Source organism: Prionailurus viverrinus, chromosome A3 (genome assembly GCF_022837055.1).
Source record: "Prionailurus viverrinus isolate Anna chromosome A3, UM_Priviv_1.0, whole genome shotgun sequence".
Taxonomy (NCBI): Eukaryota; Metazoa; Chordata; class Mammalia; order Carnivora; family Felidae; genus Prionailurus; species Prionailurus viverrinus.
In genome coordinates this window covers 82,134,689-82,162,300 of record NC_062563.1, presented here as the reverse complement: position 1 = coordinate 82,162,300, position 27,612 = coordinate 82,134,689, and the positions used below count along the sequence as shown (strand labels likewise).

Here is a 27,612-nt window from a genome sequence, read left to right as displayed (position 1 = left end):
GCTTTTCTGCTATTTGCATTCTTCAGGATTCTGAGATGGCAGGAGCAGCAGGCACATGAAAATCATAAAAGTGCAAGATAAAATGGCATCCATTCACAGATACAGACGTACTCGCACCTTTGAAGGTGACAGTGGGGAAAGAGTGCTTGGAAAATAAGATTGCATTTGTTTAATAGTTCTCACATGCTTTGGTTGTAAGACACCTCTTTACACTCTTAAAAATAACGACCTCAAACAGCTTTTATTTTTGCAAATTGTACCAATCAGTAAGTACCATATTAGACGTTAAAACTAAGAAAAATTTAAAACACAAGAATACACAAACACGCATTCCATTGGCCATCAGAATGATGACATTGTTACAACTCCTCTAAAAATCCCTACTCTGCAATCATGAGAGAATGAGAGTGAAAAAGTTAGTAACATTTTAGTGTTATTATGAAAATGCATTTTAGTCCACAGTTTCCTAGAAAGAGTATCTGACACCCAGGCATCCCCAGACTGCACTTTGAGAATGTCTGAGGTGGCTGATAGATAACCTAGATGTTTTATGCTTTTAAGAAGCTTAAAGAATTTATAGTCATGTGCAAACATACCTGTATTATGTTCTACCTGTTAAATTAGTTTCTAGTTTTGTATGGAGAAGAAATATTGTTTAGGAATTCTCTGATTTTCTTTATGGTTGCCAAGTAGTAACTAAATTCAAAAGCAGTTCTGTTTCACCAATTTTGCTTTTTGATACTTGGCATTCTTCTGTCTACCAAAAGTGAATAAATAACAATGTGACTACTCTCAAGAAGTTTACCATCTGTTACCAGAGAGGAGGTGGGCAGGGGATGGGTTAATAGGTGATGGGTATTAAGGAGGGCACTTGTGATGAGCCCTGGGTGTTGTATGTAAGTGACGAATCACTAAATTCTACACCTGAAACTAATATTATGCAGTATGTTAACTAAATGGAATTTAAATAAAAACCTGGAGGAAAAATAATTTTTAGCAAAAAGTTTACCATCTAACAAGGCAGAGGACTGCAAACACCTAACAATGTTAAATAGTGGAATTAGGAATAAGCTGTGGAATATAATGAAGCAAACCCAAAAAAGTGCCAGTACTCTTAAAACCTTGACTTTATTCTATCATTTTGGTCATACAGAGTTTTGTTTGTTTTTTTGTTTTGTTTGTTTTTACCAAGAACTGGGACTGTGGCTAGACATTTTCCTGTGGCAATTAGTTTTATTCATTTTTTAATTTTTAATTTTTTGATAAAAAATAATTATTTAATGAGCTTTGCAAATATTTATCACCTATATTTAATAGTCATATCTTGCTTTTTTTGCTAAAATAAATGTGAGGCATTATGATACTTCATCCCTACATAGTATGTATTTCTAAAACCAAAGGACCCTTTGTTAAATATTCATGCTACCATATCATACCTAACAAAATTAGCAATAATTCCTTAATATCATCTAATATTTATTCTTATCTAAAATTTATCAGTTGTCTCAAAATGTCTTTTTTCAATAACTTGTTTGAACAGAGGCTTCTCTACATAGTCTACACAGTACATTTAGCTACTATGTTTCCTACGTCTTTTATAAAGTTTAAATATCCTGCTCCCCATTATTTTTAATGTTAAGAATGTGCCTAGACTTTTGCAACTTAGTATTTTCACTACTATCTTTCCTACTAACTACTTCTCCCATTACCTTGACCTATTACATTCTCTCTGTACTAACATGTCTCTCTGTCCTTCCCTGCTGTATTTGCTTCATGTGTTGCCCAGGAGTTTAGCTCTGTTTTTAATTCATATTGAAATACCAGACAATGTTTGAGTTGGGTTAGCCTCTTAATTTTAGCTTTTTATTTTCTTATCTGAAAATTTTATTTGGAGAAAGAAGGATAACACAGTAATATAGGCTCTTTCTAAGAAGCTAATAAGTAGTGGTACCATTGCTTGGGTAGAATGAATCATTAATATGTAATTGTACTACTGACTAAACTAATGTCCCAGCCTTCACTTATTCATTCATTCAGGAAGTTAAATTGTGTTAAGTAACCAGGATACATAAGGGTTAGGAAGTCTTCAGCATTGTCCCTCAAATAGTAAAATATCCAATAGGAAAAGTATATTGATAATTTTAACAGGAAATAGAATATGTAAAGTGCCACAAGTAAGGAATCGACTTTGTGCTATTGAAGCTTTTAATGCTTTGGAAGAGATGGTTGCCAGCTGAGGAGGGAGATCTGGGAAAGCTTTAGGGATGTGGCATGCATGTAAGTTTTGCTCGTAAAGATAGGCATGGTTAGGGCAAATGAAGTTGAGGTAAAGAGATACTCTGAGGTAACAGCATGTAGGTAAGAATCATAAGGAGGAAGTTTAGTGTCAGGGTTTTGGAGTCAGGTAGACCTAAGTTCAAATTTAATGTTTGTCACATATTTGCCATTGAAGCACCTTGGAAAAATTATTAATTTCCTTAACTTCAGTTTCTATCTTTAAAATGGGAAAATAATAGAGCCTCAAAAGGTTATAGTGAGGATTAATGAGATAATATACATGGGGTGCTTTTCTTTTATCATGTGTCTGACTATAGCAAGTTTCCAGTAAATGTTGAATGCTAATGCTTTTGCTTTTGTTGTTAATAACAACAAAGTTAAGTTATTCTATTTAGCTGATGAATCAGGGTGAGTGAACTGATTGTTAGGTGAACTGAGATATGTTAGGAAGATAGTAAAGAGTTTTGACTATCAGTGGAAAGCTAAACAGTTTAAGTCAGGTTTATGGGGATATAACACGTTCAATAAAATTCACCCTTTTTCTTAAAAAAAAAAAAAAGAATTTTTTTTAATTTTTATTTGAGAGACACAGAGTGTGTGGGAGAGGCACAGAGAGAGAGAGAGAGAGAGAGAGAGAGAGAGAGAGAGAGAGAGAGAGAGAGAGAATCTTAAGCAGGCTCCATGCTCAGCACAGAGCCCAATACAGGGCTCCCTCCCACTACCCTGGGGTCATGACCTGAGCTGAAATCAAGAATAAGACGCTCAACCAACTAAGCCACCCAAGCACCCCTAAAATTCACCCTAAGTATATGATGACTTTAATAATAGAACTACCACAATCAAGATATTGACCAGTTGCATCACTGTTAAACATTGTCTCCAGCAGTCAGTTCTCTTCCCACATCCCAAAACCTTGACACCACTGATCTGATGTTCATCTGTATAGTTTTGCTTTTTCCAAAATGTCCTATAAATGGAATTATACAGAATGTAGCTGTTGTCCCAGGCTCCTTTCATTTAACATAATGCTTTTGAAATTTATAGCATATGTTAGTAGTTTGTTCCTTTTTATTATAGAGTAGTATTAATTGTATGGATGCATCACTTTGTTTTTTCATCCATTTATCAGTGAATAGACCTTTGAGTTGTCTCCAGTCTTTGCCTGTTACAATAATGCTGCTATAAACATTCATGTGCACATCTTTATGTGGGCATGTATTCTATTTCTTTTGTGTAAATACAAAACTTTTGTACGTAAATGCAAAACTTTATAATATCTTTACAAAACTGCCAAATTGTTTTCTGAAGTGATTGTACCATTTTGTCTTCCTACTTTTGATATATTAGAGTTCGGGGTGCTCTTCATCTTCACCCGCACTTTATATTGTCTGTATGGGTTTTTTTGTTTTTGTTTTGTTTAACTTTTTTAATGTTTATTTTTTGGAGAGTTTTTAAGTATTTTCTCCCAGTCTATCGCTTATCTTTTCATTTTCTTGACAGTGTCATACAAAAGCAGTTTTAAATTCTCATGAATTCCAGTTTATCATTTCTTTCTTTTATTCTTCATGCTTGTGTCCTATCCTAAGAAGTTTTTGTATAACCCAAGTTACACAGATAATTTCCAGTGTTTTCTTATATCTGTGATCCATTTCTAGTTGATTTTTGTATGTAGTGCAAAGTATGAGTCAGTGTTCATTTTTCTGGATAGTTCCAGCACCTTTTGTTGAAGGCTATCCTTTCTCCATTGGCATCTTTGTTGAAAATCAATTGGCTATTTTTGTGTGGGTCTTTTTTTGAACTGTCTAATCTGTTCCTTTGATCTGTAAGTCCATCTTACACCAATACCACACTGTCTTAACTACTGTAGCATTACTAGAAGTCTTGGAATCAGGTAATGTAAGTCCTGGGATGTGAAGCCTTCTCAGTGGCCCCACCCCTCCTCCAGTGGTAACCAATTTGGTTTATGATCCTAGGCTTAAAGGTATTTTCTGTTTCTGTTCCTCACACAGTGGCCCTGGGTATGAAAGAATTTGGTGCCCTTTCTCAGTGACTTAAGGCTTTTGCTTGGTATAAGAGGAGGGTGCAGGGAATTCGTCGGCATTGGTTCCTTTTCTCTAGTGGCAGCCATTCGCCTCCTGCTTGTCTGTGCTGCTACTGAGAGTGACTCTGTGGTCTTCTGCTCTGATCTCAGTGTTGCTTCTGAGTACCTTCCGGAGACCCATAGAGAAGAGCCTGTGAATGAGTGCACACTCTCCTTGTAGCTAGAGTTCTCATTTATTGTAAACATGTACTAGTTCATATTTGGCCTTTGGGATTTTGTTAAAATGTTAGTTGTTTTCTTTCTTTTTTCCTTCTGTGGTAGTCACCTCTTCTTCCTATGCTCTGCCATGATGAGACATTTCGTGTGTCCCATCTCCTCAGAAGGGCTTGTGACTCTTTGGAATTCGTTCCCGTGGTTCTAGGGACCTTTGTTCTCTGATGGGTTGAAGAAAAGTTATGATTTTGTAAATTATTATGGTTTTTCTTGTGGGTAGGGTAGTAGAACATTGTCTTACAGCTTTCTAAATTTTAAACAGAAGTAGAACCCCAAGGTTTTTAAACTAACAAATCACCTGATTAGAATTGCACTTCAGAAGGACTTATCAGATAGTATGTAGAATGGATTTGAGGTGATATGAAATGTCTTCTGTTTGGAATAGTTTCACGTAATTGTTATCATTTGAAGACTCAGCAGCCCAGGTGTGCTGCTCAGGAAGCCACCTCCACTATTGCCTAAATGTCCTTCATCCGTGTTCCTGTAGCATGCAATGTCCACTTTCTGGAACACCAACCAGCTGTTAGGCAGCTCCCCAAAGCTCCCTGTCTCTGATTCATCTTTGTACACTCCAACTATTGTAGTATCTGACACATTCATTCCAGTGTACGTATTCTCATATGTAGGTCCATATACTCATATACATACATATGTACATATATACATACATATATGTACATATACATACACATCTAAGAAAATACTTATCCAGAAGTTACTGTGTACCAAGCAGCTTTATTTAATGTTTGTTGACCTTATAATTGGACTCATTAAAATGCTAGTATATTTTTTCAGATAAGTATTGAAGACCTCACCTAGGGCAATGTTTCTCAACTGAGACAGTTTTGTTCCCAGAGGATATTCAGAAGTGTTGGGATATTTTTGGTTGTCAGAGTTTGGGGAGTGGGCTGATACTGGTACTGAACATCCTATAATACACAGGACAGCCCTCGCAACAGTGAATGATGTAGCCAAAATGTTAGTAGTGTAGAGGTTGAGAAACTCTGACCTAGAGTATTAATGTGCAAAATACTCTGAAAGTACATTTGATGGCACTTAGTCACCAATTCAATATAAGGAACCAAGGAGAAGGAGGAATAAAAACTGAGTTGGAGATTTCCAGGCTGTGTGAGCAGGAGGATTGTAATAACAGCAACAGTAATTGAAACAGGAAAGAGGCAGGTTTGGGAAAGCTTATAGTAAACTCAGTTATGGTATGGAACATTTAGGAAATGTGTGACTTAATAAAGTGGTTCTGGATTAGAGATAAATTAGAAGCTGTTAGATTGAATGAGATTGATAGGAGAGAAAGAAGGGAAAATGAGGGGGCTTAACACGGAAGAAGCTTTGCACTTAGGAGATAGGAGACATCTTTTTCCTCCAGGAGGGGAGGAAGGAACCAGGAAAACATTGTGTCACACAAGGACTGTGTTTCAAGCGTGAAGGTATGTGAATACTGCAGAGTAGTGAGGAAGCAGAAGTAGAAAAGTTACTAAATTTGGAAGTTTGGATGTCTTTAGTGATTTTGGCAGAAAGAAATTTCAGAAGATTGTTAATAGTGGAAGAAGGTGGTTTGGGTGGTGGCAAGAATCAAATTTTAAGGGTTGAGAATAAAGAATATGGTATCAAGTTTCAGTGACTGAAGAAATATGATGGTGAAGGTTAGGTGGAAAGAATAGTATCTTTAGGGGGGCGCCTGGTTGCTCAGTTGGTTAAGCGTCCGACTTCAGTTCAGGTCATGATCTCGCGGTCCATGAGTTTGAGCCCTGCTTCGACCTCGTGTTTCGTGGGTTCGAGGCTCGCATTGGGCTCTGTGCTGACAGCTCAGAGCCTGGAGCCTGTTTTAGATTCTGTCTGTCTGTCTGTCTGTCTCTCTCTCTCTCTCTCTCTCACCCTTCCCTGTTCATGCTCTGTCTCTGTCTCAAAAATAAATAAACATTTTTTAAAAAATTAAAAAAAAAAGAATGGTATCTTTAGGGAAAGCAAGGTTCATCTTTAGGTGTGAAGGAAGGTTTTGGGGGTGTACTAGGTTCCCAGAGCTGCCAAAACAAATTACCACAGACCAAGTGGCTTAAAACCACAGAAATTTATTCTTTCATAATTCTAAAAGCTAGAAGTCCTATATCAAAGTGTTGTCGGCCATGCTTCCTCTGAAGGTTCTAGCAAAGAGTCTTTCCCTGCCTCTTTCTAGTTTCTGGTGTCTGCTGTCATTCTCTGTTGGCATTCTTTGGCTTATAGATGCACCATTTCAATCTCTACCTCTGTCTTCATGTGGCCATTTTCCTTCTGTGTGTCTTTCTAAATTTCCTTAATTTTTTTTATTAAAATTTTTTTAATGTTTATTTATTTTGAGAGAGAGAGAGAGAGAGACAGACCATGAACAGGTGAGGGGCAGAGAGAGAGGGAGACAGGGGCAGAGAGAGAGACAATCTGAAGCAGGCTCCAGGCTCTGAGCAGTCAGCACAGAGCTCTACGTGGGGCTTGAACTCACAAACTGTGAGATCATGACCTGAGCCGAAGTAGGACTCTTAACCAATTGAGTCGCCCAAGTGCCTCTCCTTTCTTTTATAAGGACATCAGTCAGTGGATTTAGTGCCCACTCTAATCCAGTATGACCTTATAAAGTTCAGAGTAAACATGAATTTGGGCAGATACTATTCAGTACAGGGTGGTAGTTAAAATAAGGGGATGTTACCATAACGAGGTAACTACTTCATAACTACTAGGATGCCTAAATAAAAGGACAGTAACAAGTGTTGGTGAGGATATGGAGATATTGAAACCCTCATACACTGCTGGGTAGGGTTTTAAAAAAAATTTGGCATTTTCTAAGAAGATTAAATATAAAGTTACCATATGACCCAGTAATTCCACTTCTAGGTATACACCTAAAAGAATTGAAAACATTTGTCCACACAAAAACCAGTACATGAATGTTCATAGCATCATTACTGATAGCCAAAAAGTAGAAAGAAACCAAATGTCCATCAATAGATGATTGGATAAACTGTGGTATATTCATTCAATAGAATGTCATGCAGCCATTTAAAAGATGAAGTATTGATGCATGTCAACAACATGGATGAATCTTGAAAGCATTGTGCTAAGTGAAAAAAGCTAGTCACAAAAAGCCATGTGTTATAGGAGTACATTTATAGAGATTAGTGCTTGTCAGGAGCAACCTCAGGGAGGGAGGAATGGGAGTGACTGTGAAAGGTTATGGGTTTCTTTTGGGGTGAGGAGAATGTTCGGAAGTTAGTGGTAATGGTTTTATAACTATGAGTTTACTAAAAACCAGTTAATTGTACACTTGAAAAGGGTGAATTTTATTGTGTGTGAATTATATCGTTATTATTAATAAAAAAAATAGAAGATAAGGGGATTTTTATATTTCCAGGCTGAAGAAAGGTAAACCATTAGGTTGGTCACAACTTTGCTGATCTTGGTCCAGTCATGTGGTGACTTCTGCATGGTTCTTTTAAGAGCAATATATTGGAACTTATCATTTTAATAACTATGTAAGATTAGTACATTATTTAGCCCAGATTTGTCTTATAAATAAAAATAGTATATAATTTAAGCTGTGAATTATAAGATATGGGCCAAAGATGGCTGTTTGAATGATACCAGTATATTGTTCCAAATGTAAGAATAGTTAAAATGAATTTACCTAAGTTTAAATTTTCAGTATAGGTCATCGCTGAAAAAGTCTTCCTTTACCATCTTTAAAGTAAATATGATTACTTTATTGGCTTACCTATAAAAGAAAAAGAAAATGTTGATACCAGAGTCCTATTGGTTTCGGATATGATCATGTTGACACATTCTTAAAATCATCTTTGAAAAATAATCTCTTAATTTGGAAGGCCCACTTTATTATTTTTATTTATTTATTTATTTATTTTTAACGTTTATTTATTTTTGAGACAGAGAGAGACAGAGCATGAACGGGGGAGGGGCAGAGAGAGAGGGAGACACAGAATCCGAAGCAGGCCATCAGCCCAGAGCCCGACGCGGGGCTCGAACTCACGGACTGCGAGATCATGACCTGAGCTGAAGTCGGACGCTTAACCGACTGAGCCACCCAGGAGCCCCTAGAAGGCCTACTTTAAAGATTCACGTCATTGTATATTGAGCCAGATAGGTAGCTAACATTTTTTGAGCACTTTGTATTAAGCACTGTTTTGTGTTCTCATGAGTCACCTTTTTAAGTCCTCACAGAAAGCCCTTCGAGATAGAAATGAAGTAACTTGCCCAGCATTAGCTAACCATCTAAAGAGCTAGGATTTGAACCCAAGCAGTCTGTCTTAAGAAGGGAAGCAGCCTGTGTTCTTAGCCACTAAATTATTATGGCTTTCTTAGATTAGATTAGGATAGTTAATGAAAAGTTCTTGAGATATGCATGAGTAGCACAGATCACGGTTGAAGTGTAAGTTTCAACTATACCAGAGTTAGACATGTAACATGGGCCAAAAACATATGTTTTAGGAAACACTGGAGACAATTAACAATCCAGAGGACATGAACATAATTCTCATTGTTTTTCTCTGCCAGTATGAGGTGAAAGCTCCCGTTCCTTCTGCCTGTTTCAGGAATATTTGTAAGCAAATGGCAAAAATGCATGAAGCTATATTTGATCTTCTTCCAGAAGAACAAACACAAGTGAGTAGTAATTCCTAAAACTACTTTTTTTATACATAACATATGCATACAGAATTGGAGTGTTTTTTATATATTTTTGGTACAGTTAAGCCTAGTTCATTTTTCCGATATGATTATTTTTTCAGCTGTTATATTAACCTGTGAAATGTGGATATAAATGTCTGATTTCAAAGTGCCTCTAGCTCTAACAGGCCAGAGCAATAATTGCTCTGCTATATGGTCAGCAATTATAAAAAGCAGATATTTTGTTTGTCCATTGAGTATAGAGATCCCAGATTCTACTTACGTCATTCATCATAGTATCAGTTTGAAAATCAGAGTTGGCATTTATCAGTAGTAAAGTATGTTGCTGTTATTATAATCCAAATGGGATAGTGAAGGAATTAGTGATAGAATTAATAATGAGAGGACACATGAAATAACTCAGTATACCTTATTTTTGTTAGATCAACATAAATGATCTTAGTATGCATAAACCAGAAAAATAGTAAAATTTGGCACCTCTCACCTATGAAATATCCACTCCTTGTCCCTACTGTCTTCCCCTACAAAAGTGTTATCAGAGTTTTCTCCATTGTTCACCTACACTTCTACCCCATCCCCTCTACTTGCTTTGTTTCCCTCTCCTGATACTTTAAAGATTCCAGTATTTTCCCCCAATCTTTTTTTTTTAATGTATATTTATTTTTGAGAGAGAGTGTGAGTGAGGTGGGGAGAGACAGAGAAAGAGGAGGACAGAGGATCCCAAGCAGGCTTTGCACTGATAGCAGTGAGCCTGATACGGGGCTTGAACCCACAAACCATGAGATCATGACCTGAGCTGAAGTCAGATGCTTAACTGACTGAGCCACCCAGGCGCCCCTCCAGTCTTCTTTACCCACCTTAGCTTGTTCCCTCTATACGAGGCTATCTCATTTGAGCCCAGTTGTAGAATGATACAGTGTTGGAATACAAGCTTAGTTGTATGACTAATGAGCTTAACTTTCACTGGAATTTTTGCTCTTCAAACAAGTTTCTTATTTGAGTTTGCCTCTAATTGGTTGAGTATATAGAAATGGTATCTGGGAGCAAATTAGGATCTTTTGCCTATTCTTTCTCCTGGTGGTTTCCTTTCCCATACCACCTCAGACTTCCATCTGACAGTACCTGTTTTTCTGCATGCTTCCCTAGGTTTTCATTAATCATTCCAAAGTCATGATTAAATATCATCCAACTCCTTTGAGGCCCACTGAGGATTGAGGAGGAGCCATAAGATACGGAGCACCCACTTGGGTCTCTCTTTTTTTTCCTTATTTCTTCCTAGCCAAGCCATCCTTCTCATTCCAAGTATAAGATCTCACCTCTGACATTCTCATTTTTTGGATTTGTCAATCTGAGTTCTAATTATGGCCAGGTCAAGGAGCTGGGCATACAGGTATTTCATATATATATTTTTTAATCTGCATCATAATTTAAAGGGAACTCTTATCAAAGCTGGGCAAGAGGGGCGCCTGGGTGGCGCAGTCGGTTAAGCGTCCGACTTCAGCCAGGTCATGATCTCGCGGTCCGTGAGTTCGAGCCCCACGTCAGGCTCTGGGCTGATGGCTCAGAGCCTGGAGCCTGTTTCCGATTCTGTGTCTCCCTCTCTCTCTGCCCCTCCCCTGTTCATGCTCTGTCTCTCTCTGTCCCAAAAATAAATAAACGTTGAAAAAAAAAAAAATTTAAAAAAAAAAAAAAAAGCTGGGCAAGAATTAGATTTTTATGTCAGTATTGTCACATGAATACCAGTAATTCCACAAAATTCCATAGGTGCCTTTATATATATTTCCTCCCATAGAAAACATGTTACTCCACAAAATCTTTTTTTTTTAATTTTTTTTTTTTAACATTTATTTATTTTTGAGACAGAGAGAGACAGAGCATGAACGGGGGGAGGGTCAGAGAGAGAGGGAGACACAGAATCTGAAACAGGCTCCAGGCTCTGAGCGGTCAGCACAGCCCGACACGGGGCTCGAACTCATGGACCGCAAGATCATGACCTGAGCCGAAGTCGGATGCTCAACCGACTGAGCCACCCAGGTGCCCCCACAAAATCATTTCCAAAGATTAACTGTATATAATTTCAGGTCAGGTATTTCCCACAGAAGTATTGGGCCATTGAATCAAAACTCTGCATGCAGGAGCAGTAAAATACTTTGAAGTAATTTTATCAATTTAGAAGGATGAAAGTATCTTTGCCTCTACCATTGTGACTTTGTTGTTTTGTCTTGAAGTTCCTATTTAATATACTGCAGAATTCTCCATTTCTTTATACCTGGCTTGGTTGATCCCAGTTATATATCCCAGACGACTTCAAAGGAGCAGAAAGGCAGTGATAAATCATATCACTAAAAGAAGTACTGCTGATAAGAAGAAAAAGAGGTTTTATCCAACTATAGAGAAGACTGTACTAAAATAGCAACTACATACCTTCAGAGTAGCATCTTAAAAGTATATGCCAAAGCAAAGATTTTTAAAAAATATTTTCTCCTGGGTGGCTCAGTTGGTTAAGTGTCCAGCTCTTGATTTCGACTGAGGTCGTGATCTCGAGTTTCAGGAGTTCGAGCCCCATGTCGGGCTCCGCACTGATAGTACCGAGCCTGCTTGGGATTCTCTCTCCCCCTCTCTGCCCCTCGTCTGCTCGTGCTCTCTCTCAAAATAAATAAATAAATATATTTTTTCCAAATAATATTGATTTGATACTGATGACTCAGATGCTTATGTCTTCTATTTCAAAAGAGCTTTAAGAAACCATATTACTTCTTTTCCAGATGTTATTTTTAAGAATTAATGCAAGTTATAAACTCCACTTGAAAAAACAGTTATCTCATTTAAATGTGATAAATGATGGAGGACCTCAAAATGGGTATGTTTTCAACATATTTTTACTACATGCTCCAGTATTGGATTGCCTGATTGGTTTTTATTCATTATGCTGTCCTTTTCCATTATAATCTTGCCAGATCTGCACCATGGTAAAATCAGCAATTTTTTCCTCTGTGGAGAGGACATCTATATCAACTTGTCTGTCTATCTACATTAAAGTATTTTATAAGTGGTCAATTACTTATATGTCTGTTTTGAGGTAGTGTGGGTCAGTAGCACATCCTTATGCAGTAGTCTCCCTGTATCCAGACAGGACTCAAAGTCCTACTTTGTAGCTGTGTGACCATGAGAAGGTCCACTTAACTTCTGCCTTATTTATAAAATGAGAAGGATAAAATCTTCTGTAACTTTCATAAGGTTACAAAAAAATGTGTGTGTATGTACATTTTTATTGTAAGCTTTTGAACAAATTATATGTACTATCAGTGAAATATTTTAGTTATTCAAAACAATTTAGCATCAGAAAACTTGGGTTAAGTTCTGCCACTTACTAGTTGTGTGATGTTAGGTAAATCACTTTTATTTTTGCACTTTTATTTTCTTGGATTTGAAAATAGGGATGATGGTAAAAAGTACCATCACAAAATTTTTGTGAAGAACATAAAAATATGGGGAAAAATTATATAAAATACAAAAGCACTGATCATGAAGCTACATCCTAATATGATTTTCTCAGTGTGTTACCTGTTCTGTGGATTTTAGGAATAAAACATTGTTTTGGGCTTCAATTTCAAACTTATAGGAACAAATGAAAAAATGCATTTTGGAGTCAGAAATTGGCCCTGTCCAACAAAACAAGTACACTGAATTGATTTTGCAAAAAATATTTGGGAGCTTCATAATACTGAATGTGTTGGCCACGCTGAGTTAGTTTTATGCAACAATCTGATTCTCTCCCTTAATTATTACCTGGTTCTTCTTTTTTTTTTAAGAATTGTTATTTTCAAAAGTTTCAGAGCCACAGAAAAGTTCAAGGACAGTTTAATGAATACCAAATATGTCTCAGAGACTATTTTTAAAAAACTAGTACTTTTAAGCCTACTCGACCCATAGCCTTCTATTTTTATTCCCATAGCTAAGTCTGGGTTGGTTCGTTCATGGGTTTTTCTGACCAGTAGTTCTGAAGCATTGAAGCTAACTCATTACCTATTATTTTCTCTGTTAATATAGCTATTTGGGGGTCTTACCAACCTAGAGATCTTCACTGTCATACACTTTTAAAGACACTAATTCTGTGTAAGTCAATTCATGTCTTGTGAGTGATTCCTTGAAAGATAGAATTCCCTGAAAATTGACCTCTAGACTCTAGCAAAAGACATAATAAACTACCTGCTTATAAGTAATTTTTGTTCCTGGAATGGCTTTAAAAATGTACTTTTTTTTTTCAAGATGAAATTCACATAAAATTAACCATTTTGCAGTTAACAATTCAGTAGCAGTTAGTGCATTCACAAGTGTGTTCTAGTTCCTGTTGTCTAGTTGTCCAGTCAGATAATAAAATAAGATCAAAGCTTAAAAAAAAAAAGAAGAAACCCTGTACCCATTAAGCAGTTACTTGCTACCTTCCTTCTCCCCAGCCCTGTTTTTTAAATGGAATTTTTTTTATTTAAGACATTTAAAAAATACAGATGTAAAGAAAATATTTGTATTGCTGCTACTTAATCATTAACATTTATCATTTCGCTTGGAAAAATGTTCATGTTTTAAAAAAATGGCATTTCAAATGAAATTGAAGTATCCCTGGCTCCCATCTCCAGTCCCATTCTCTTTCCCCAACCTTAGTCAATATTTCTAATAAATTTGGCCTACATTTTTAAGTCCTTCTCCTTATCTCTAGATCTTAAAAAAATATGTAGCACTGTTTTATAAACTTACATGGTATATTGTACATGGCTTACTTTATTCCACTCAGCATTGTTACTGGTTTATCTATTTGATAGGAGTTGTCCATTTTTTGACATTTCTCCCACTTGAATCAACTATATTTAATGCAGCCATTTCCCCAAGAGAGATTTCTAAGTTATTACTTTTTTCCATTACAACTATGCCACAGTGAAGATCTATATGCATGTCTAGTGGTGTAATCATTTCTTTAGAGTATATCCACAAGTTAATACCAGCATATGTACATTTTCACTCGGCTAGGTTTTGCCAGAATATTCTTCAAAGTAGCTGCACCATGTTGTCAACATTTGTTATTAGATTTTTTTAATAATTGCAGGTGGTATCTTGTTTTGATTTGCATTTCCTGAAGTTTGTCATCTTTTCATATATTCATTAGTCATTGAAGTGTTCTCATTTCACTTTTCCTGTTCATTTTCTTTGTCCATTTTTCTCTTGGGCATTATCTTTTTCTTGTCGATTTTAGATTTTTGCATATGCTCTCAAGCTAATCTTTTGTTGGTTATGTGTTTGCCAATATTCCCTTTTATGTTAAACAATAATTTTCAACTTTGATAGGATTATGGAAATACTTTTAAATGGAGATTTATGTTAATTTTAGGTTTAGTTTTGAATGTGGGGGACCTTGCCTTAGAAAGGTTTTCTGTTTTGAGCTGTTGCTGTTAGTTTCAGTGCACTTACCATATTATCACAAGTATAATTTCAAATCTTTTTAAAGCATCTTAATTAGATGAGTTTTAAATGAAAAATATGGTCCTTGTTAAATTCTGCCATGTGATGAAAGGTCAAACATTAAGCACGTTAAGTCCAAAAGCATTTATAAATTAGACTGTAGTACAAACATTAAGGGTGCTTCTAACACCTCTGTCCCCGTGTAGTCCAGCGATCCAGAACTTATGTGTTCATTAAAATACTAAAGCTGGATTTCTTCTTCTCTTTTACAAACTACTAAATTAAGGTCTCCTATTCTTCCATGGGCCATATTTGTCAAAATATACATCTACTCAGACCAGTCCCTGTTTTACATGCATGGAGCTTTGATATGTATCTGAGTGTTAGTTCCTGGAATGTTCTCTCAAGTGTAGACATTAATGTGACAGCTCAATGCTCAAAAGTGTTAACACTTTCTTTTCTCATCTCGTGTTGCTATATATCAGTATCTAGTTTTATATGTAGTAATATATATGCATGAATCCCAGCCTTCATTAGCTTCTTTGGGTGTTACTCAGGAAACCTTGTCTTTCACCTGATTTCATTAGTCATATATATGTACAGTTGATCCTTGAACATTGCAGGAGTTAGGGGCACCAAACTACTCACAAGTAGAAAACCCACATGTAGCTTTTGATTCCCCAGAAACTGAAGTACCAGTACCCACTGTTGACCGGAAGCTTTACTGTTAATATCAACAGCTGATTGACACATACTTTGTATGTTATATACTATATTCTTATAATAAAGTAAGCTGGAGAAAATGTTTTGAAAATCATAAGAGAAAGTACATTTAGTGCTCTACTATGTCAAAAAAAATCTAATTAGATCCACACAGTTCAAAGCTGTGTTGTTCAAGGGTCAACTGTATAGTCTAGTGACAACTGATTACATTTTGTTTCATGCTTTTTAAAGATAAATTTTTTATTGGGAAGAATTATGAAACCAATTTCAACCTGCACTGGTTTATTCCTTTCCAAGATATTTATTGTTGAAATAGAGCACTCTAACTATATGATGGCAGGAATCTTGCTAAGAGAAATATATTGACATTTGGTCCCTAGGAAATCTGAATTTTAATAGTCTAGCAGCTAGGAATAAGACTGACTCTGTGAGCATTGCTACTTTATCGTAGAGAGTGTGAGATTAAAAATAGTTTTCTCTCCAATGTTTAGGTTGGTCACAGCAGATGTAGCTTTTTACACTGGAAATCTTCAAGCCTTAAAAGGCCTTAAAGATTTGGACCTAAATATGTCCGAGATCTGGGAACAGAAGAGGTGATGACATACTGGAAAACTGGGTAGCTCATCTGACCATGGGATGTGTATGTTTGTGAAGAAAATATGGATGCCTGTGATTCAAGAACTGAACCTGGAACCCAGAGTGAACGGGATAGGGGAAGGGGGAAAGGAAAGTATCAGTGTTGGGAAACTGGGATTCAGTGGGATCTACAAGGAATGCCATTTTTATGCTTCCTTCAGTGAGGAGTAACTGATCAGGTGTCTATAACATTTTTCATTCTCTCTGGAAACAGACTCAGGTTTCTTTGGACCAAATCCAAAAGAACACATAGCTGTAACACAGCTGTAGTTGACTAGAATGCTCTGTATACTTTATATTAAAAAATGCTTTGCATTTCTTCCAGTGCAATGAAATTCATATGGTGTCCCACCTTATTTAATGATGGTACAATTTAAAATATTAAAATCTTAGTCAACCTCTGTAGAAAGTTTTCTCTATGAAAGTAAAGCTGTTTGAAAAATTATTTTTTTACACAGATCTTTCTATGAAAAATAAACATCTTTTGATTGCTTGGATTTAGAAACTCAATTTTTGTTTTAGTGACCAATGTCAAGTTTCAGGCCTCGTGTGTCACGTATTTAATCTTTCTACCACCACTGTATGTCATCTGAGTAAAGCCTTCCAGAATAGTCTAAATACTTGAAAGTCTGATCACAGTAATAATTAAAGAAAAAGATATTGGCATTTATTTATGCAACTACTAATTTAAATACTTTTCAGAAGGGGTATGTGAAAGGCTGCAGTTTAATAGCTGTATTTTTATACAAGTATCTATGAAGGGTTGGTTTGTGGGTTTTTTTGCCTTTTTATTTCTAGCAAATGGTTAGAATACATTTTCATATATTCTGCGTATTTATGAGTTCTCATTTTAACATTTAGATAATAGATGAAGTATGGCCCCCTTGGGTTTTTGTTTTTAAGTTACTTTCGACATGTATATGAACAAAGACCAGGGAGAAATGGAACTTTTAAAATATAGGCTGCTGTTCTGCGGCCAGAAATAAGGTGTTGAGTAACTTATTTAAAGATTTTATAATACCTACCTTCAAAATTAGAATCAGCAGCACTCCACAAATGAAAGTGCCTGTGCCTCACCTCACACCGGGAGTCTTGCCTAACCCCGTCAGAGTGCCTAATCTTGTTGTGATTATGTACAATGAAATAATAGTCTTATTTTGTGCTCTTCCATTTCCTAAAAGGAAAGCCTGTTTTCTTTATCATTACTAAGGTATGTCATTGGTTCTTAAACTGTCTAAAATAAAGCTGTAAAAAATTACCAGACTTTATAAGGCAACTTTTTTTTTTTAATACTGTACAAGTAAATTTTAAATTACAAGCAGCCTACTTAAAAACAAGAATGGAAAAATTAGAAAATGTAATTAATCCTTAGAGAAAAGCCACAAATTCAACTACCAGCAGAGCTGATTTGGAAGGTTATTCATGAATATTTTCAGTGACCACAAGAAAGCTTCAAGGAAAGGGAACTTGTTATAAAGTTCTACCTCCACCCCACCATACTGGAGAACAAGTATGTAAGTGAAAAACCCTACCTCTACCCACCCCATCCCTTCACCTGGGAAAAGAAACATTACTTTGTGTTCATAAGTGGAGAGTCTGTGGAAAGCATGGCAGGCATCCCAGCTTTAGAACTAGATGAAAGGTATGGAATACCTTCAGGTTTAATTCCTATGGAAAGAATGATGTGGTTAAGATTCTTAGAAATGCAAAAACTAGATGTGTCAGGTAGCTGGCCAGTGAATACTTAAATATTTCAAGACTAAATCTTCCAAACGAAATAGCAACTTTCGCAAGAGTCAACTGTTTTTCTTCATTTCATAAAGTTAGCATTGAAAGTATACATGTACACATGGATTGCCTCACAGCTTTATTTTTTAAATCACAAGCAATTCAAAGTGACCATCATTGAGGCCTCTGTTCAAAGATGTTCCAGCAGAGCTGCCCCAGTTTTAAGATTAAACAATATTGCACTTTAAGATGAACTTTCAGGATCCTCATTAAAGAAAAGTATTGCTTCCAACTGTGCTTTTCTTGGACTAAAAGCATATTGCAAACTCTACTTTAAAAATTAACACTGCAGGGTACAGTAGCATAGTAAAGTACCTGCCAATTTTAGAATCCTAGAGAACATTTCATCGTTAAGAAACTGTTTAGCCCATAATTAGTATGAAGTGTACACAGTATTTTTTTTTTCATTTCAGTGGTCCAAGATCCGAAGGTTCCCAGATACAATCTTGTTCTCTAATACTGCTCCAGGTGGGATGTCAATTCGGTCACCATGATTTGCAATGATGATAACTGTTCCCTATGTGACAGGGAAAATCAAACAGAAGAGAGTGTACTTGAAACCAGCCGAAATGCAACTGATTTCCTTACAATCACCGAATTTATGCAGAATTCCATTTACAATAGAACAGTTGTATTTCTAAGCAATATTAACCATGAAAAAATATGTTAAGGAAAATTGTATAATGTGTCCCTCTAACAATCCTGGCAGTAGTTCCAGATGCCCTGCCTCTGTATCAGAGGTGGTACCAGGAGTGAGAAGTGGACCCAGTGCCACAGCATAACTGGCCCTTTCGAAGAACCACTTGCAATGTCACCAGCATTACCTACCTTCATAAAGATACGGAGGTGCTTGGTTTATATTTACATATAGGTTTGGATTTGTTTTGTTGTTAAAACCAGTTTACTAATTTATTTTTCATGTCTTAGGGGAGGCTGTTTAGATGAGGCAGTCTCAGCAATAAAGTTCCATGTACATATATGTATATGTATATATACACACATATGTCTGTATAGTTGACCCTGGAACAACTTTTTTTTTTGTGCAAGTTCATTTACATGCATTTTTTCGATACAGTACTATAAATGTCTTTTCCTTAGGATTTCCTTTTCTTTTCTCTAGCTTGCTTTGTTATAAGAATACAGTACATAATAAAAACACTTACTAAAATATGTGTTAATCAACTATTATCAGTAAGACTTCCACTCAGTAATAGACTATTAGTCTGGGGGAATCAAAAGTTAGATGGGGATTTTCAGCTGCATGGGGCTCAGCACCCCAAATCCCCCATGTTGTTCAGGGGTCAACTGTATATACATCTAGACACACACACACATATATATACATACACATATATCCTTATGTTTTTTTCAAGATCTTCATTTAAGTAGTTTTACTAAGAATGCCACATGTAATGTAGGCATAGGATTTTTAAAAAAATAATTAGGAAAAAGCTGTGTTTATCTTTGGTTCTGTGCTTTAATATTTATACCCATAGTCCTTCCTATTTCTTAAGCTAGAAGAATACTCAAAGTACCCAAGTACTATGGTGTAGTATCTTTACTATCAGTAAGATCAGTATCTTTAGACTGATGACAACAGATTACCTTACCAGGAATAGATTATGTTCAGTATAACTGAAGTTGCCATTTTTTCTACTTTCATTAAGATTCAGATTTGGTGAGCTAATGCTAATTTAACAGTGATTCTATTTTAAAGACTCCGATTTTCAGTAAAATAGTACCAGTTAAATTACTTCATGGTATTTGCTTTCCATTTGAATGCTATATTCCATAAAGTTCATATATACAACAATTATGATTGTATTTTAACTATGTTGTATTTCTACGGAAGATAGTATTAATACTAAATATTGTGGTAAGCTATTTCATTTTTTAAATGTATTTATGTCTTATAAACAAACATCTGGTATAGACTAAGAAGTATTCCTTAAAATAAAGGTAAATTTAGGACTAGAAAATTAAACTTGTTTTGTAAAGCTAGCAGAACGAAAAATTTCATCTTAACACACCTTTAGTGAAACATTCTTGCCAAATGTCACATCTCCTGAAACTGTGAGGTGATCCAATTCAAGCATATCTGGTATACTTTCAAATCTCCTTAGATAATCCTGAACCTGAAAGAAAAGAGAAGGAAGAAGAAATTGTTTCAAAAATGGGTTAACAGAAAAAGCAGGTATTCAATTTACAAGTTAGTTTAACTGAACTGTGAAAACATTATTTATGGCCAAGCTCAGACCCTCTATGGGAAGAACCAATTTATTAAGCACTTTCTATATGCTAGATCCTGTGCAGGAGAGACCAGGAGATATGAACAACATCCTTACAATCAAGAAATTTATAACACCACTGAGCAGATCAGACAATAAATTAAAAGACAGGGGTGACTGGGTGGCTCAGTTGGTTGAGCAGCAAGTGACTCTTGACTTTGACTCGGGTCATGATCTCACGGTTCTTGAGTTCAAGCCCCATGTTGGGTTCTGCACTGACAGGCTCTGAGATTCCTAATCTCTCTCTCTCTCTCTGTCCCCCCCCCCCCCCATAAACAAACATTAAATACATACACACATACGTACATAAAAAGGTAACCAGGGTGCCTAGATGGCTCAGTCAGTTAAGCATCTGACTTTGGCTCAGGTCATGATCTCATGGCTTGTGGGTTTGAGCCCCGCATTGGGCTCTATGCGACAGCTAAGAGCCTGCTTCGGATTCTGTATCTCCCTATCTCTCTGTTCCTCCCCCATTTGTTCTCTCTCACTCTCTCAAAAATGAATGAATGAATCAAAACATAACCAACATGATAAGAGCCCAGTGAGTAATTCAAATAATCTGGAGTTTAGCTGGAAAGAGAAAGAGAGATCATCACTGTTTGAAGCAACCTAGACTGGAGCTGGGCTTTATGGGATGGGTAGGATTCAGAAGAAATGGAGTATTTCATGAACAGCAGCACAAATTATTATAAATGATCATTATCTTTACCGCCTCTTGTTTCCTTAGATTTATAGGCACTAGAAATTGTCTGTCTTATATGGCCTCATTTCCTGTTTTGCTAAGAAAATTAGAAGCAACCTGAAAAGTTTCACTGGCTTCTACTACCTACTCAGTTGCTCCCTAGCCCATTACTCTGTCCCTCCTGTTACTGGGGTGGGACTCTTTACTCCAACTTAAGGCCAGTCCTTCTTATGGCCTAATTCAAGGGTATTATCCAGTGATTATTTCTCCTTCAATGTTTTCTCCCTCTGACTGCATCAATTCTGATCAATGTATAAATGTGCCATAAATTCTCCCACCTTTAAAAAGCAAACAAAATATCTCAAATCATATATCCCTTTCTATCTATGGCTGCTTTTTATTGTTGCTTTTCTGTAAAACCAATTTCTTGAATTAGTTGTCCAAATTCATCTAATTTCTCTTCTATTAAATCCATTCCAGTCAGGCTCCAGAACCTCTACATTGATAAATCTGGTGGTGAATTCTCCTTGATCTTACTGGAACCATTCATCTTACTTGAATCAGCAGCAACACCTGACACAGGTGATCTTTCTTTCTTCTTTTTCTCTTTTTCTCTCTTCTTTCTTTCTTTCTTTCTTTCAACATTTTCTTAATTTGGCTTTCAGGACATACACATTCATGGTTTTCCATGCAATTCCTCACCTGTAACTCGTCAGTCACCTTTACTGCTTCCTTCACCTCATCCCCATCCTCTAAGCCTTGACTACCTTAGGGCTCAGTTCTTGGGACACCTCCTCCTAGGTGATCCCTATCTCATGGCTTTAAATACCAGCTGTACATGAAGGACATGTACCTATATCTTCTAGATCTCTCCTCTGATCTAAAAAGAATCTAATAAATTTGAAGGTCTAATAAATTCAGTATCTCCAAAACTCAACTCCCCATCCTGCTTTCCCTACATCTGTTCCCCTAAACCTACTTCCCCCATTTCTGTAAGTGGCTGGCAATTCCATGCTTCCAATTGCACAAGCTAAAAACCTCGGCGTCTTTCCTAATCTTTTCTCTTACACTCCCCATCTAGTCCAACAGCAAATCCTGTAGCTACAACTTTCAAAATATCTCAGAACGTCAACTATTTCCACTGCCATCACCCTGGTCAAAGCCACCATTTCCTCTTGCCAGGATTCCTGCAATAGCCTGTTCCCTGGTTTCCCTGATTCCACTCTTGCTCACCGGATCAGTCACTTCACCCCTCAGCTCACAACTCTGATGGTTTTCATCCACCAGAAGAAAAAAAAAAAAAAAAAGCCACCTACATTCCCAGTATTCAATGACAAGGTTCTACATATTGGGCTTATTCCCTCTTTGACCAACTCCTCCCCCCATCTCTCACTTGCTCTGCCCCAGGCAGACTGTTCTGTCCCTAAAACACATTCATTCTCTGAGTAGCCATTAACCACTCAGCCCATATTCTCAAATTAGAGCAGCTCAAGTTCTTATCTCCTGCAGGGTATGGAAGAGGCTAGAAAGAGTGAGGGGAAAGTGAAGGCAGGGTGAGGCTGGGTAGAAAAATGGCTGGCAATACCCTTTCAGAATGTGGGAAAATGGTGAGTATTTGTACCACCAGGATTTTCCCAGCTCAGCCAGGCTGATGAGAGGCACCCGAAACAGGGACTGATGCTATCCTGGGAAATGCAGCACAGCCACAAGACCCAGAATCATCTGCCATCAATATATGAGGCAGTACATACCTCCACACCAGGTGGCACTTAAACCACAACCAGGACTAGAACAGGCCTGGAGGGCATAACAGGACTCCAGGCCAGCCACAAAGGCTCACCCTGTCACCTTCATTAACCTCACAATATTTTATGTGATGAAATTTTTTTAAATATTAATTTATGAGAGAGAAACAGAAAGAGAGCAAGAGCAGGGGAAAGAGGGAGAGGTAGAGAAGCCCAAGCAGGCCCCTCACTGTCAGCGCAGAGCCCTATATGGGGCTCAATCCAACGAACCATGAGATCACGACCCAAGCTGAAACCAAGAGTCAGACACTTAAGTGACTGAGCCACCCGGGAACCTCCATGATGATATTTTTTGAATTCCATTTATCATGTTAGGGTGGGGTTTTACTATACTTGCTATTGCCCTTGCCCGGAATGCTTTTCACCCCAGATACTTGCATGATATACTTCATTTCTCAGTGAGACCGTCTCTCTGGCCACCCAGTATAAAATTATACCAACACCACCCCACCCACACATTTCCTACTCCTGCTTTATTCTCCTTCATACTATTTCCCATCACTTGACATATATACATTTATTTGCTTATTATCATTCTTACCTCACCAGAATATTCACAAAGGCAAGGATTTTAGTCCATTTTATTTGCTGCTAAATATCCAGCACTTAGATCACTGCCCAGCACATAGTAGGGGCTCAATATTTGTTAAACATTATTAACATTCTCCCACTGATGAAAACAGTAAATGGTTTTACAAGAGACATAAAGTAAAATGTCCCAAAATGTAAACATTCTTTTCTACTCTATAGCAAAAATCAGATTTCAAAAGTGAATTACATGTTTATCTTCAACAGCTGATTCCTTTTAAAAGACATCAAAGACAGGACTATAATAGGTTAGCAGCTGAGACTAATTAGACCCCAATTCATATGTGTATCATTTTTATACTTACACATTTAAGAAATACAAATGCACATGTATATCGTATCTATCATTACGTACCTTTGTAAAAGAACTGCCTAATTTAACCAAGGGTACTGTAGGAAATTCCCTCTTTTCACTCATTGTCAAAGATCCTGCATTAAGGCTATAGAGGTTTGACATCACAAGCAAGAGATCTGATGTGGTTTTGACAGGTAGAAAACGGCTCCTAGGAACATTAATACCTAGAGAGTTCTCAAAACTTTTAATGGCAGCCCCTACTGCAGTTTCTAACTGAATGACATTCAGGCCTCCATCCAAAGTCTGTAAGAAAAAAAAGGGGTCAGGGGGAGAGGAGAAACAGGTTTTAGCAACTTTGTTTCGTGGAGGCTAGTTAATATTTGGGGAGTGGTTTCAGAGACCCATTGAAGGAAACAAGAATTTTGAGAACTGATATTTAGCAAACACATACCATATGCCAGGTGCTTATACATACGTGGTCTTTTTTTGGCGTCATAACTCCTCTCTTTATTAATATTTCCATTTTACAATAAGGAACCAAATGTTCACAGAAAACTCATGCAAGGTGCCTGTCTGTGGCCAAAAGACCTTTAAGTGTCAGAGCAACAAGTAAGACCGAGGTTGGTTGCTCTATTTTTGGGCCCTGTGCTCTTGCTGCTACCACAGCCCCAGGTGAAGTGAGGGTACCAGGGCTTGGCACACTAAAGACATGGATGGGTGTAGATTCGGAAGGACAGGGCCAGAAACTGGAGAGACTGACTAGGCAAAAAGGAGGAACCAATGAATAGGTGGACCAGACAGAGTGGGGGCAGCAGGTCTGCGTGCAGCCCACCTATTATGATCTTAGGAACCAGGGAGACCAGGGCTGCACCTGTGGCTTACCTTTGGATTCACAATGATTTCCATATCAATAGCATTTTGCTCTTGCAGTCTTTTAACTGCCGCAAGAGAGATCCATAGGTTGTTTGTGTTAAATATTTTGAATTTTGATACAGACTTGAACTCATCAACATGTGCTTTTGGCACTTGAGCGATTTCCACCAGTCTCAGTTTGCCTTCATACTGAGTGAGGGTCCCACCCTAGAAAGGCAGACAGGAGTGTGTGAGTGCCTCCACATCTCTCCCAGTCACAGCCATACCACACTATTTTCTAGTCTGTGAAAGGACATTGATGATAAAGTCCCCCAGAAATCAAACGCTTTCGCACTGATTCTATCTGTAATACGCAGCAACATACATATTATAGTAGTGAACCAAAAAAAATATTCAGGTTGTGTGTCATTTTATACTGTGCACCCACCCTCTCATCCATAATAAAAGCCGTGGGAGTGTATCGAGCCTTCCTCACTTTTTGAAGGCCTGCTACTGGAACGGCCATTCCTCTTATTCCCAAACCACAGTCCATCACTAAACAACTAGTCCTACCACCTCAGACCCTGCTCTGACTGGCTGCAGGATCAGCGGAGAAGAGGGAAGACAGAGGCACAACTGGATGAGAAGTGACCCCCAGAGTGGCCTCCACTTAGAGATGTTCTTAAAGTCATGACGTGACAGCAGTGTAGGGAGAGGGGAACGTTCACTCACCTATCAGGGGGCATTTGCAAGAAGCATAGAACCCAGCCCAGGAACTGACCATTTTAGTATTTACACACTGTCTACTTCTCTTACTCCCTGTGGCTAAGTAGTAAAACCTTATGTACCATTTCATCAAATGCCAAGTGTCATCACCACTAAACATGCAAAATTATAAAAAAAATTTGTGCCAAACAACTGCATTTTTTTCCAATTACAGAGACATTACAGTGATAAAAAAATATATTGAAGTGCATAAGTAAAAACAGAAATAGTAAATTTTCACTAAAGGAACAATGAAATAAATACACTTAAGCACCAAACTAGAAGAATATTAAAGGTATGAACAAACATTGAAACTGTTTTCACTTAGGATTCAGATTTATCCTACAAATATATGTGAAATTGTTTTCAGTTAGAATCATCCCTATAGATTACTCAACAATACTGTTAACTCTTGATTTATATCCACACAGTTATGTCAGGTGAAACTTAGAGTGCTCTATAGTATACTATCTCACTCTATCTTACAGTGATGTTATCAAGTGGATACATGTGTTTTGCTTCACACAAAAAATTCTGCAAATAAAAATAGCTTGAGCAGGGGCGCCTGGGTGGCGCAGTCGGTTAAGCGTCCGACTTCAGCCAGGTCACGATCTCGCGGTGCGTGAGTTCGAGCCCCGCGTCAGGCTCTGGGCTGATGGCTCAGAGCCTGGAGCCTGTTTCCGATTCTGTGTCTCCCTCTCTCTCTGCCCCTCCCCCATTCATGCTCTGTCTCTCTCTGTCCCAAAAATAAATAAAAAACGTTGAAAAAAAAAAAAAATAGCTTGAGCTACATAACCTGTGAAATGTGAGATATGAATCCCCAAACTGCTTCCTCTCAGTATTTACCTTTACATCTGCACGTGTTTTATTTGTGACTTCCATGACAAATTCACAGGGTTTCCCATTGGGTGGGTTCATTAGATGATTAAGAATATAAAGATCCACAGTGGCACCCAGATTATCTATGTTGGACACAAAAATATACTCTTTGCCTTCTCCTATAAGGGTGTCAAGCAAACCAGAGTTGTAGAAACTGGCGTAAATATCACCGTGACCTGGAGGGTACCAAGCTTCTGTATTTTCCCCTGAGTACGAGACATCCTTTGCTACAGGCAGTAAAGATTCCTTATTAATCCTCGGGTACCTTTAAAAAAAAAAAAAGTCTTTTTCAATATCAATTCGGAGAGTATTCCAGACCTTCAAGTAAAACAGTGCATTTAAAGTTAAATAAAACTGGGGCACCTAAATGGCTCAGTTAGTTAAGCATCCAACTTGGTTTCAACTCAGGTCATTATCTCAAGGTTTGTGGGTTCGAGCCATGCATCAGGGTCCGGAGTTCTCTCTTCCTCTCTCTCTGCTCCTCCCCCTACCCCATGTGTGCACACGTGTGCATGTTCTCTCTCAAAAATAAAACTTTCAAAACACCCACAAAGTTAAATAAAACTTTTCAGTCTATTAAAAGTAATGAGGTAAATCCATTTAAGAAAATCTTTTAAAAAATCTCTTATCTGTGTTCAATAATCAATTAACTTCATCATAATATTTGCTGCAAAAAAATTTCCAACATCATACAAATGGGAGGACACTGCATATTCTTAAGATACTAATATATTTTGTAACTCTTAAAGAGTCATAGATTAGAGTACTCTAATTTAATGAATTTACATGAAGTCAATTTCTCAAACTTACTTGGCCTATCTGGGAGATCTATCTGGGAGAATCTGTCCATTCTTACAAAGACATCTATTCAGGGGCGGTGCTGTTTCTTTCCCAGAAAAGTCAACAGCAGATTAGTGCTCAAGGACATGTGCTTCCTACCACTAGTGAGAACATGTACCGGGGCTGGCAGTGGGGGAAGGGGGGACAGAGGAGCTAGCACTATAACAGACCAAGGACCAACCAGAAAACAGAGGAAGAGCACCTGCAACATAGAAAATGTCCATGAAAAAGTAGATTAAAAACAAAAACAACTGATGATACAATTTTAGAAATACCCATTCTGTACAAGTTCACATAGCCCCATATCCATCCTTAAATGGAAGACTTCTTTTCCCAGTTGCCTGGGCTTTATCAAAATTCATCATCTGAATTCCTTTCTATGGGCACACCTTGGAGATACTGCAGTTTCTGTTCCAGACCACAGCAATAAAACAAATGCTGCGATAAAGCGAGTCAAAATTTTTTTGGCTTTCCAGTGCATATAAAAGTTATGTTTACACTATACTATAGTAAGTGTGCAGTAGTAGCATTATGTCTTAAAAAAACAAAAAAACAACGTACATACCATAATTAAAAAGACACTTCATTGCTAAAAAATGATAACAATGCTGTGGGCTTTCAGCAAGTCATAATGACTGATCATAGGTCACAACAAATATAAGAAAAAATCTGAAATATTGTGAGAATACCAAAATGTGTGACACAGACACAAAGTGAGCTAAATGCAGCTGGAAAAGTGG

General features: G+C 37.3%; 2 protein-coding genes across 12 annotated transcripts in view; one reads left to right on the top strand and one right to left on the bottom strand.

The window, feature by feature from the left end:
- The window catches only part of VPS54 (VPS54 subunit of GARP complex), an 88,599-nt gene extending 71,246 nt beyond the window's left edge, over positions 1-17,353 (top strand). For 5 of the 6 annotated variants that reach the window (XM_047852284.1, XM_047852282.1, XM_047852283.1 and 2 more), the window contains 3 exons: positions 9,146-9,253; positions 12,043-12,137; positions 15,946-17,353. In XM_047852284.1, the coding sequence (XP_047708240.1) occupies positions 9,146-9,253; positions 12,043-12,137; positions 15,946-16,051 (309 nt within the window). In that variant the 3' untranslated portion in view covers positions 16,052-17,353. The remainder of the gene's footprint in view (positions 1-9,145; positions 9,254-12,042; positions 12,138-15,945) is intronic. The other variant, XM_047852286.1, reaches the window with a different exon arrangement.
- Positions 17,354-17,940: 587 nt separating this feature from the next.
- Positions 17,941-27,612, bottom strand: part of UGP2 (UDP-glucose pyrophosphorylase 2) — a 58,681-nt gene continuing 49,009 nt past the window's right edge. For all 6 annotated transcript variants that reach the window (XM_047852298.1, XM_047852295.1, XM_047852293.1 and 3 more), the window contains 5 exons: positions 26,000-26,297; positions 24,419-24,616; positions 23,597-23,839; positions 19,909-20,013; positions 17,941-18,395 (listed from right to left, as the gene is read on the bottom strand). In XM_047852298.1, the coding sequence (XP_047708254.1) occupies positions 18,288-18,395; positions 19,909-20,013; positions 23,597-23,839; positions 24,419-24,616; positions 26,000-26,297 (952 nt within the window). In that variant the 3' untranslated portion in view covers positions 17,941-18,287. The remainder of the gene's footprint in view (positions 18,396-19,908; positions 20,014-23,596; positions 23,840-24,418; positions 24,617-25,999; positions 26,298-27,612) is intronic.